This window comes from Carcharodon carcharias, chromosome 33 (genome assembly GCF_017639515.1).
Source record: "Carcharodon carcharias isolate sCarCar2 chromosome 33, sCarCar2.pri, whole genome shotgun sequence".
Taxonomy (NCBI): Eukaryota; Metazoa; Chordata; class Chondrichthyes; order Lamniformes; family Lamnidae; genus Carcharodon; species Carcharodon carcharias.
In genome coordinates, this window is record NC_054499.1 from 12774537 (window position 1) to 12787545 (window position 13009).

At 45.9% G+C, this 13009-nt stretch overlaps 1 protein-coding gene across 4 annotated transcripts in view; it reads left to right on the plus strand.

Annotated features, from left to right (window-relative positions):
• The first annotated feature begins 4121 nt into the window (after positions 1–4121).
• Positions 4122–13009, plus strand: part of slc12a9 (solute carrier family 12 member 9) — a 39928-nt gene continuing 31040 nt past the window's right edge. For 3 of the 4 annotated variants that reach the window (XM_041178819.1, XM_041178821.1, XM_041178820.1), the window contains exon 1: positions 4122–4332. In XM_041178819.1, the coding sequence (XP_041034753.1) occupies positions 4134–4332 (199 nt within the window). In that variant the 5' untranslated portion in view covers positions 4122–4133. The remainder of the gene's footprint in view (positions 4333–13009) is intronic. The other variant, XM_041178822.1, reaches the window with a different exon arrangement.

The following is a 13009-nucleotide window of genomic DNA, read 5'->3' on the forward strand; positions in this document are numbered from 1 at the left end:
CTCAATACAAACACAAGATGATTCAAATTCCCACTATTCCTTTATCACAGCATTATCTTTACAGACACATAAACCTCGACACAAAGGCTTCTCACTTGAGATTGGCAAACAACTTTCTTCCAGTGAATTCCTGAGCATTCATGTGATGCTTCTCACCCAAGTCATTTCACTCCCCGAGACACTCCAACATTGCACTCTAAACTCGATGTTTCTTCGACTGCAGAGCGAGTAGCACCTCTGCTAAACTGATCACTTTACTGAGTTCCATAACTGATTATTCAGTTAACTACTGTCCCACTAGCCTTGCAGTTTTCTTACCAGCTTCAACTCCCTGTTTTCTCTCACACACACACACACACACATACATGCACACTGTCCTCCCCTCTCTCAACTCCTGTCCTTCCTATGTCTGTGTTCCTGGATCACTACTGCTACTTTGTGTTTTGTTTTCCAGAATCACTGAACTTTCAACCCCATCTCTTTAACTTCAGGGGCTGTAAGACCTCATTAAAAATGTATATATACAAACAAACCCCAAAAACTTGAAACCTTTTAGTCACAAGTCTATCATAGAAACGGAGAAACCAGGAGTAGATCATTCGTCCCCCTCAAGCCTGCTGCGCCATTCAATGTGATCATGGCTTATTCTCCATCTCAACGCCATACTCCTGCTCTCTTCCCATACCCCTTGACTCCTTTAGAAATCTATTTCCTTCTTAAATATATTCAGTGACTTGGCCTCCACAGCCTCTGTGGTAGAGAATTCCATAGGTTCACCCCCATCTAGGTGAAGAAATTTCTCCTCATCTCAGTCCTGAATGGCCTACCCCATATCCTGAGTCTGTGACCCCTTGTTCTAGAACCCTGTCCCCAGCCAGAGGAAACATCATCCCTGCATCCAGTCTGTCCAGCCCTGTCAGAATTTTATACGTTTCAATGAGACCTCCTCTCATTCTTCTAAACTCCAGTGAATACAGGCCTAGTCAACCCAATATATCCTCATATGACAATCCTGCCATCCCAGGAATCAGTCTGGTGAGCCTTCGCTGCACTTGCTCTATGGCAAGTATATCCTTTCTTAGGTAAGGAGACCAAAACAGCAGACAATACTCAATGGCCAGGATTTCCCAGTCGGCGAGCAGGGGGGTGGGGCCCATTCGCCAATGCATAAAACGACACGGGATGACATTGGGCTGAACTCCTGACCTCACCCTGCTTCATTTCAATTTTCAGGTCAGCAGGGGCTCAGCCGAATCAGCTGTGCACCCACCGACCTGTCAATGGCCAATTGAGGCCATTGACAAAGTAATTAACGTAATTAGTGGACCTGCCCGTCCAACCTTAAAGTCGGCGAGCAGGCTGGGAGCCCTGGCGGACATTGGAAAAAGTGTCAAACCTCATCCACGGGTGGGATGAGGTCTCATGTAGGTTTTAAAAAATTTAATAAAAGTGTAACTAAAAGTGATGGACGTGTCCCAACTCATGTGACAGTGTCACATGAGGGGACACATCAGGGAAATTTTTTTTTCTGTTTTTAATGTTTATTAATGTGGAGCTGATCTCCCTGAGGCAGCACTTAGCCACAGGGAGATGAGTGCGTTCTTTCACGCGTATGCGTGAAAAAGGTCACTCTCGCCTCAAGGAATCCCCTCTGCCTGCCTGCACAGGGAGCGCATAGCACTTCCTGGAGGCTTGCCCACGTAAAATGGCGGCGTGCCCCCAATTGGGGGTGCCGATCGGAGGTACACCTCCACATGCCTGCTCCTGAACTTCCCCCTCGACAGGTGGAAAATTCTGCCCCAGGTGTCATCTTACCAAGCTGAACTAAGACATCCTTGCTCCTATATTCAAATCCTCTTGCAATGAAGGCCAACGTACCATTTGCTTTCCTAACTGCTTGCTACACCACGCTTGCTTTCAGTGACTGATGTGGAAAGACTCTCGGATCCCTTCATCCATCAACATTTCCCGATCTATCACCATTTAAATAATACACTGCCATTCTGTTTTTCCTATCGAAGTGGCTAGCTTCACACTTATCTATGTTACACTGCATCAGCCATTTATTTGCCCACCCACTCAAACTTGTCTAAATCGCCTTGAAGCTTCTTTACACCCTCCTCACCACTCACCCAGGTACCAAGGTTCATAAACAAAACCTAAATGAAACTGAAACCATTTTTACCTTTCTTAACATACAGATGTATGTATATATATATATAATCTCAACTTAAAGTTATACATTGTTCATTACAGGTTGTAAATCAGCCACAATCTTATTTAACTGGGATAAAAGCAAAATACTGAGGATGCTGGAAATCTGAAACAAAAACAAAAATTGCTGGAAAATCTCAGCAGGTCTGACAGCATCTGTGGAGAGGAAGACAGAGTTAACATTTCGAGTCCATATGACTCAAATCACAACTCTTCATCTGACGAAGAATCTTACGGACTCGAAACGTTAACTCTGTTTTCCTTATTGAATTGGGAAACAGGTTTGAGGGGCTGAGTGACCTCTGCATGTTCCTGGGTGATTAAAAGCAGACCAGGATGTCATGTGGAGCGTGCGTGGATTAACTTTTAATCCACTTAGATTCCATATGATGTGATTTCTATTCCAGTTAAGAATCTTTAAGGAAGAGAACACACCAGTTGACAATGCATTCCAGAGCTCAGAAATCTCAGAGAAAAGATGAACCACAGAACATTGAGGCTGTTAGCAGGGAATCAGTTGGTTCTGTATAGATGTTTTGAAAGCATCCATTCAAGTTCTGATGGACAGTTTTAAGTATCAAAGGTCTCTCGTGCTGCTTTTGCTGAGCTCCAATGCAAACTTTACATGGCCCTGCCGACCTCCAAACTTTCCTCACCATAAAGCAATTAAACTCTGAATGACCCCCAGGCTGTATTTATTTACAGCCACTAGACTTTATGACATTAATCAGGGTGTGTCAAAAGAAAACAATTTCTACTTTAGTAACAGAATGGTACATTTTGTGTTACATGTTCCAACACTCCAGTTTTCAAATCCCTCCACAGCTTCACGCACCCTCCCTCCCTGTCTATACAAGCTCCTCTTGCCCCACAACCCTCCAAGGTCTCGGTTGCACCTCCAATTCTGCATCTTTTTAAAATTTTAACTCATTTTGGTTCAAGCTCCACTCCAGGGGCTTGAACACAGAAATCTAACGCTGAGAGTGTTGCAAAGTCAGAGGTGCTGCCTTTTGGATGGGATATCGAACGGGGGCCCTGCCTGCGCTTCAGGTGGATGCAAAAATAAAAACACATTGATCCTTATTTTGAAGAAGAGCAGGGGAGTGCTCCCAAGTGTCCCCTGGGCAGGCAAATATTTACCCCTCAATCAACATCACAAACAAAAAATCTGCTCATTATCACATTGCTGTTTGTGGGAGCTTGCTGTGCGCGAACTGTTAGGTTTCGTACCGTACAACAGTAGCAACAATTCAAAATTAATTGATTAAGGGACATGTAATCGTTGTATGAATGCAAATATCTCTCTTCACAGCAGATGAGAGTGTTACCAAGTACTAACACTCTAACCATTGCATCCTTTTATAAAGTGGGGGGGGGGGGGGATTGAAATTATATTGATTCCCAGCCGCTCCAGAACGGCAGTGGCCCTTTAGAGGAGACAGGGAGTGGGGAGGGGGTTATGCATGAGTGAAGAAGGGCGTCTCCGCCTGACAAATGAATAAAAAAAAACGCTCTTGTGCCGCTTTAGCAAATGAAGGGGCCCCGCGGGTGTGATGGAGGAGTCGGCGACAAGAGGACCGGACTGGGAGGCGGGGGGTAGAGGGAAAGGGACCAACCACAGGGAGAGAGAAATCACATGGGTCATTGTCTCATGATGCTCAATTGCGGATAATGCAGGTTGCAAGCGGGCGATATGGGCCGGTAGCAATATTGTTTCCAGCTGGCTGTATCCAATTGCGGTGCCTTTGAAATGGACACTCAGTGAGCGAGGGTTACATTGTGCATTTCAGTAACGTCGTGGGTGGGGAAGGAGGAGAGAAATCCCTGTACTGTCGCTTTGTGGTGTCTTACAAAGAATTCTTTATTCTAACCACCCCCCCTCCCCCCCCATTACTCTCTCTCTCTCTCTCTCTCTGATCATGTCCAGCGAGACTTCTCCTCTTCTCAACTACCGCCTCTACAATGTGGCCGGCGGCTTCGCCGAGAGTTGCGTGGCTGCATCGCAGGAGGAGGTCGCCGTCTCTCAGCAGGATGACAGCAGGAAGCTTTCCACTTTCTTCGGGGTGGTGGTCCCCACCGTCCTCTCCATGTTCAGCATCGTGATCTTCATGCGGGTTGGTAGGTGCAGGCATTCGAAAACCTGACCCCCCCCCCCTCTCTCTATGTCTATATCTATATATATATATATATATATATAACCTCATTTATTGCAGATTTTTACATATTAACTGGATTCTCTATTTAAATGCTGACATTTTGAGAGAACTGCATTGAGTAGCTGCACTTTTTAATACTGCATTTCAAACTTGCCCTTTTTTTTAGCTAATATAAGAGACACTTGCAATGGAAGCCCAGTTCACCTCTTGTGACCCCTCTTCCATCTTTCTATTCCTCTCCTGTGTTGGGTGCATACTCCTGGGGGTGGGGGGAAATGTTATAGCTGCGGCGTGAACCAGATTTTTTTATTTATTTATATATTTATATATATCTCTATATATATCTCTATATATCTATCAGCTCATGGGAACTTGGCCGGACTGTTACTTTGCAGATGGGGGTCAGGTGTAGTCTGCGCAGAACAGCAGCCTTTAGCCCTGCACTGTGTCCTCGAGATAAGGTGTCCCCTTTCTTTCTCTTTTCTGCCCCCCCCCCCCCCCCCCCCCCCATTATTAAAGAGATGATTGCTGTTAGGCATTTTATAATATAGCAAAAAGGTAACGCAACAGAATTGCATAATCTCGTCGTCTACTGTATTTCATATGTTCCTATGCGATCTCGACCATTCCTCTAATCTTCCCCACCAGCGACTGTGCTTTCAGCTCCCTAGGCTCTAAAACTCTGGAATTTCCTCCCTAAACTCCTCTCCCCCTGCTCCTTTTTAAAGCTTTGACCAAGTTTCTGGACACCTGCTCAGAGGAAAAACCTGTGATGTTTGTGTTCTCTCTCTCTCTCTGCCTGTTCTGAGTATTTCCAGCTTTTTGTTTTACTTCTAATGTCTTTTTTGTTAAAATGTGGCTTGGAGTCAAATGTTTGCCTGATAGCACTTCTGTGAAATGTTTTATTATGACTGTGCCCCAGTATAGCACCATAAAGACCCTGATGCCACCCCCCCCCCCCCAGCCTTATATTGGTATTTTACTGTGTTCCAATTCTCATCCCTACACAATCTGAAATGTTTCCTCATTGCAGATTTTACATTTCATATTAACTGGAGTTTTCATTTAAATACTGACGTTTTTAAGAAAAAAAATGCGTTGAGAAGCTGCACTTTTTAACACTGCATTTCAAACCTGCCAAAAAGAGACACCCTCCAATGGGAGCTCAGTTCACCTCTTGTGACCTCTCTTCCACCTTCCTATTCCTCTCCTGTGTTGGATGCATACTCCTGGCGGGGTTGGGTGGATGGTTATAGCTGCAGCTTGGACCAGATTTTTAAATGTCAGCTCATGGCTCGTTGTCCCATGAGAGAATAAACCAGGAACCTGAAGCAGGTGATTCATAACTTCCAAGTCACATTCAGCCCCTTAATGACCATCTGCCCTGAAGATCCTCTCTGTCTCTCAAACTCTGCTCCTTTCCACCCTTCCTCCAATCTACCTGTCAAACCCTGGCCTCTGCCCTTTTGGCACCTACCTAGGCTCACTCATTTTAATGCTCTCCTGTCTTCCCTCCTATCCTTGCATCTGCTGTGAATCGTTGGCTCGTTCTATGATCTGCCCATGTTCCTTTCCTGCTCACCTGGGTGTCCGCTGGGTGAAGACTGAGCCCCTGGTGGAAGCGTGGAGACATGGAGCTGGAAGGGGTTGAGGTAGCTAGGCTAAGAACGCGTCTGCTTCTGTCCTTATCGTCGTTCTCCTCTCCCACCCCCAGCCCTTTCTCTCTGTTCTAATTTCCACCCCTCCTCTGCCTTTGTTGGCCTCAGTTATGCTGCCCATACTAATGATTCTCTCAGCAGCTTGATTTTCAACTTGGCTTCCCTCCCTTTTCCTGGCACTAAGTCTGCCTCCTGATTGGTAGATTTGGAGAAGAGTTTTCCCAATTCTTCACAACCCCAAATGACTAGTCGGTGGAGATGGGGCTGACGATGTGTATTAATGCACAAACAGGGTTTTCTTTTGTCTGGGAGGCAGGGATTGAAGGAACGCTTTCTGTCCCACTGTTTAACTCTGCACAAAGCTGTCTTCTGTCTATAGCTCATCGTTTTAATGCAGAGCACGAGATGGTACCAGGGATGAGGAGCTCCAGTTGCGGTGAGTCTGGAGAAGCTGGGATTGTTTTCCTTGGAGCAGAGGAAGGTTAAGGGGAGATTTAATCAAGGTGTTCAAAATTATGTGTTTTGATAGTGTGTAAGGAGGGTCGGTGATTGGAGGGGTATAAATTGGAGTTAATTGGCAAAAAACCTGTGTGGTCACTATTGCTGGAATGTTGTCAGGTCCCATAGTTTTGCAATATCTAGTGCCTTCAGCTGTTTCTTGGTAGCATGTGGAGTGAATCGAATTGGCTGAAGACTGCCATCTGTGATGCTGGGGACCACTGGAGGAGGCCGAGATGGATCATCCACTCGGCACTTCTGGCTGAAGACTGTTGCACATGCTTCAGCCTTATCTTTTGCACTGATGGGCTGGGCTCCCCCATCATGGAGGATGAGGGTATTTGTAGATCTGCCTCCTGTTAGCCGTTGAATTGTCCACCCCCATTCACAACTGGATGTGGCAGGACTTGGAGCTTGGATCTGACCTGTTGGTTGAGGGATCGCTATCTCTATCTAATGCTGTTGACATGTGTTGTAGCTTTACCAGCATGACATCTCATTTTTAGGTGTTCCTGGTACTGCTCCTGGCATGCCCTCCACTCTTAATTGAACCAGAGTTGATTGCCATTACCATCCAGTTTGGGGGGGTGGGGGGGGTGGATTGGGGGGATATGCCAGGCTGTGAGGTTACAGATTGTGGTTATATACCATTGTGCTGATGGTCCACAGTGCCTCATGGATACCCAATTTTGAGCTTCTAAAGCTGTTTAAAATCTATCCCATTTGGCATGGTGGTAATGCAACACAACCCGCATCCTCAATGTGAAGGTGGGATTTCGCAAGATTTAATTAAGATGTTCAAAATCATGGGCTTTGGTGAAACCGCTCAGTGGCTGGGAGGGTTGGTGACCGAAGACAGAGATTGAAGGCAAAAGATGGGGGGGGATGGGGAGGGAGGAGATTAATTATTTTAGGCAGTAAGTAGTAATGATTGTAGACTAGCTCGTAGGATTGGGGTTAATATGTTAGCATCGTACGAGGGTTGGTTAATGGACAGAAAATGGAAAGCCGGTGTAACCAGGGGAGTGCTGCAAGGATCAGTGCTCAGACTGTAGTGGTTAACAATCTCAGTCAATTGACTGCGATAAGAGGACTGAGTACAATGTAACCAAGTTTGTTGCTGATTTAAAGTGAGGCGGGGCAGTGAGGACACACACATGCATACTGAAAAGACCAGTTAAATGGGGTAACACCCCATGATGTGAGGAAAGTGTGAAATTATTCTTTTGGTAGGAAGAATGGAACAGCAGAATTTTTTTTCAAGTGAGAAACTATCAGATGTTGATGTTCAGAGGGATTTGGGTGTCGTTGTGTGATCTTTGTAAAAAGTTAGCAGGCAATTGGGACAGAAAACGGTACATCAGCACCCTTGCAATAAAGGCTGGATTACAAGAGTAAGGAACTCCTGCTGCATTTGTACAGCAGTTTGATGAGACTAAACCTGTAATATAACGCACAGTTTTTGGTCTCCCTGTACCTAAGGAAGGATACACGAGTGGGTGCAATAAAGGTTCACTAGGCCGATGCTTGGGGCAGGAGGGCTGCTGCATTAAAGGGAATCGAGGGATTATGGGGGTCAGGTGGCGGAGGAGAAGGTGGAGTTGATGTCCGAGTTCAGTTACGATCATGATGAATAAGCTCGAGGGGCTGCGTGTCTTGACACCTGTTTCTGTTTCTTGTGTTCTTTGCTTGTAGCATTAGAGTTGTAGTAATTTTCGAAGTGAATTTGCGTTCAAAGCTAAAGGAGAGAAAAACCTGCGGGGGAGAGTGGGACAAATTGGATTGTTCTTTAAGGGCCAGCACAGGCATGTGCTTAGCATTCTAAGAGTCTAATTGAGAGCAGTTTAATGCCTAGATCGTTTCTACTTGTGGCACTCTTTATCTATAACCAATTCTGTGCATCATCCGCAATTACTTTTTTAATAAAAATTATCCTTTCACGGGATTTGGGTGTCACTGGCAAGGCCAGCATTTGTTGCCCATCCCTAATGGCCCTTGAGCCGGGTGGGCTTGCTCGGCCATTTCACAGGGGCAGTTAAGAGTCAACCACATTTGCTGTGAGTCTGGAGTCACATGTAGGCCAGACCAGGTAAGGGTGGCCGATTTCCCTTCCCAGAAGGCACACTGGTGAACCAGGTGGGTTTTATGACAGCTGACTGTCGTCGCCATCAGACATAGGAGCAGAAGTAGGCCATTCGGCCCATCAAGTCTGCTCCGCCATTAAGTGAGATCATGGCTGATCTGATAATCCTCAGTTCCACTTTCCTGCCTTTTCCCCATAACCCTTGATTCCCTTACTGATTTTAAAAACCTGGCTTTCTCAGCCTTGAATAAACTTAATGACCCAGCCTCTACAGCCCTCCGCGGTAAAGAATTCCACAGATTGACTATCCTCTGAAAGAAGAAATTCCTCCTCATCTCCGTTTTAAATGGGTGACCCCTTACTCTGAGATTATGCCCTCTGGTCCTCAGCTCTCCCACAAGGGGAAACAACTTCAGCATCTACCCTGTCAAGCCCCCTAAGATACTGAGATTATTAACTGAATTTAAATTCCACCAGTTGCTGTGGTGGGATTTGAACTTGTGGCCCCAGAGCATTGGATGGGACCTCTGGATTACTGGTGACATTACCATTATGCCACAGCCTCCCCATGATGCCTTGTCATGTGTTGCCAACTCTGGTCAGGTGTATACCTGGAGGTGTCATCACGTGACCCTCCTCTCTCAAAATACCCTGCCCCCACTCTTCAGCCATTAGTTGCCTGGGCTAATATTGCAGTGCCCTGTCTTCCCCCACCAATTGGAAATAAAACCAACTTTTCATTACCATAATGGGTTTTTTGGTCAAACAACTTTTGTTGCCATGTCCAATATTTTTATTGCTTTTTTTATAAGCAAGTGGTGTTCAAAGAAAAGCACTTTTTTTCTCTTTCGGGATTTGAACAGGAGGAGGCCATTCAGCCCCTCATGCCTGCTCATGCCATTCAATGAGATCGTGGCTAATCGTTGCCACAAACCACAGATGGTTGGTTATGTTGGTGGCATAAAATTGGCTCACAGATCAACTCTGACTTTGCTTTTAGGAGGAGGAAGAAGCTTCTGTCTTACAACCTCTCCCATGGCTGTTCCCCATGTCCTACTCCCTCTGCTAGCCTTGTACTTACACACACATTGAAGTGTAAGTATTTTAAAATAGGTGTATAATTGGTGTAGGCTGTTGGCAATTGCTTCCCATGGCTTGCAGAATCTGCTGTCAGAACATGTTTCCAAATTCTCACTGCCTGATGGCCCCTAATTGGCACCAAACCTTCCTGAGTTGCTAATTTGCACATAGCAAGCTTCCACAATTGGCTATGTGATAATGACCAGGTAATCAGTGTATTTGTGAGGGTAGATTGGTTGAGGGTTTAATATTAGCCCAGGGCACAAGGGAGAACTTTTTTTCTGAACAGTGCAGTGGGCTCTTTTGCGTTGACCTGCTAGGGCAGTTGGGGGCCCCTGGGTTAGTGGCACGTCCAACAGTGCAGCACCTGCAGTACCACACTAGGGCGTGTCAGCCCAGTTATGTGCTCAAGCCTCCGGAGTGGGAGTTGCACTCAAGGCCTTGAGATTCGAGGCAAGGGAGCTACTGTATCCACAGAGCAAAGGCCAACAGCAGAGAAGGAGGTGAAGGCAATCGAGAGTTTCCTGATCATTCAGGGGCCCAGCTGAGATGAGAATTGGGGTGGGGGGAATGCAGGTGCTTGTCAAACATCCTGGTGAAGTGCACTCCCCAGGCTTGCACAACGGGAGGTGCCCTGAAAGGAACAGACTTTTTACCCACCAACCACCCCAGCAGCAACCCACTTCCTTGGGGGTGAAGGAAGAGAAACAAAATGCATCCTGCCGCTGAATTCAGTGTCTGGCTTTGGAGGTTCATTGCCGATCCTGATTCTTGGAATGTTGCCGGATCTCTGCCTGGTACAGAGGGATCGAGGAATCGTTTTCACAGCCTCTATCAATGGGCTCATTTGTTGCTTCAACCCCTGACATGTGATGTGGTCATGTTACTGGCTGTTCTGTTGAAATTGGCCTGTCTTCATTTCAGAAGCTATTACAAGCATCGGAACTCTTGGGTTCCCAATATAAAAGGAGGCTGCTCACTTGGGCAGCTTCAAACCGTCTTCCCTTGACTTCTCTGCTTGTTCCCACAATCTAAATTTTGCAGCAGTATTAACCAGCTGATATTGAGAGTTTGCAACCGTCTGCTCTAGGCTAGAAGTTTGAAATCTAGGGACAGCAGGCAAGTGAGAATGTCAAAACTAATCTGTACAGCTTAATTATTTTGCTGACGGGAGTTAAATGAAACCAAGTTGGGGTAGATGGAGTTTGGATATGGATCAGCCTGGATCTAATGGAGTAGCAGAACAGGTTTGCGGGCTGAATGGACTCCCTGTGCTTATGAGTGACAGATTTCACGTTGCTATAGCATTTTTCATAACCATTGGACACCTTGAAGCACTTTACAGTCAATAAAGTATAGTTTGAATTGTAGTCACTGTAATGTAGGAAACTTGGCAGCCAATTTATGCACAGCAAGCTCCCACAAACAGCAATGTGATGATGACCAGATCATTATTTTTTTGTTTGATTTTTGAGGGGTAAATATTGGCCCAAGCCACTCCCCTGCCCTTATTTAAAATATTACCATGGGATCTCTCTGCCCCCACTCAGCCAGGCAGGTGGGGGCCGCAGTTTGACATCTCATCCGAGAGACTGCACCTCTGGCAGTGCAGTGCTCCTTCAGTACTGCACTGGAACGCCAGCCTTGATGTTTTTCTTTTTGTTGTGCCCAAGCCATGGATTGGGTCTTGAATCTCAGACCTTGTGACCCCCTGAGGTGTGAGTGCTGAGCAGCATCTAATGCAAAGTTTTTTTTTGTTGAATCCATTGAGGTTTTTGTTATAACATGGATGTGGTTTAACTGCTTTTTTTGGAAGAAAATGCGGCTATGCATTATGCAATTCTTTGGTTAATCTCACTTCCTTCCCCACTTTGGAGCAATTCTTCACTCGGTCCCACCACACACAGGTCAAATATTTGGCTATTTTTGTGCGCAAGATGTCAAATTCCTCATGCTCTTCCCCAGACCAGCCAACTGCTGTAACTAGTCAACTACCCTCCCCTAATAGAGGGAAACAAAAGGAGATGATCTTCCTTTTGTATCTTGCTACCCTGACCCCAATAGCAGTGTGGGCACGCACTCCACTGTGGTTCAGTGGGTAGCACTCTGGCCTCATAATCAGAAGGTTGTGGGTTTAAGTCTCACCCCAGAGACTTGAGCACAATCGGTGGTGACACTCCCAGTGCCATACTGAGGGAGTGCTGTACAGTTGGAGGTACTGTCTTTCAGATGAAACGTTAAACCAAGGCCACAACTGCCCCCTCGGGTGGATGGCTGGACCCCACAGTGGTATTTGAAGAAGAGCTGGGTCCCCTGGGGCAATATCATCCCTCATTGCAGTAACTGGATAATCTGTTAGTGGGTGCTTGCTGTGCACAAATTGCCATGTTTCCTACATGACTAACAGTCGGTATTTAGTGAATTGTAGTTGTTAACTGTAGAGCTCTTAGTACCAACCTCAGGTTGTGGAAGGTGCTATATATAAATTAAAGTTATTTCCTTTTGTATTGATATTTCCAGGTTAGGCTATTTCTGTAAAAGCACCTTTATTGAGGCCTGATTATGGAGACTGCTGATGCTTGTGTAACTCTGCTGCCTGCAATCCTAACCCTCTCCAACTCCAGTTCACCCGGCTCCACTTGCTGGCCTATATTGGCTCCCACTTTAGCAACATGTCAGTTTTTTTTACAGTTCCTCCCCTTGCCCTATCTATGCAACGTCCTGCATTTCTCTTGACATTCTTGCGTTCCTCCAATTTGGGCCTCTGGTGCATCCTTGCCTTTGATCATTCTGTTAGGAGCAGCTGTCTGGGCCCTGATCTCTGCAAATTCCCTCTCTCTCGCTGCTCTTCTCTTAAGATGTAGCTTAAAACCCTCTGACCAAGCTTTTGGTGACCTGCCCTCCATCTTCTTGTAGCTCAGTGTCAAATTTAACTCTCCCGTGAGTGTAATATTTCTGCAGTGCAATTGCCATTATGCTTTGTACAAAACTACCTCGTTGGCTATAAAGCACTTAGTGCTTTACATTTTTATATAGTGCTTCAGTGCTCTATAAATGTACGTCTTTCTTATCTGCACTTTGATGTTTTGTCACGCTAACTGTGCTACATGGATGCAAGTCATGTTTGTAAAAAGGTGGCACTGGGAGACAGCTGCCTCCATTGGAAATCAAAGCAAAAGAAATGTTTTTAATGAACTCAGGCCATGCCTGGGGTTGCCAGCTCTCATCAGTTGTTTTGGGGGGTGCAATTTTTGAAAATCGAGTTTTGCAAGCAGCAGTACCCTAGACGTTTTAATGCCCAATTCCTGGAGACTCCAGTA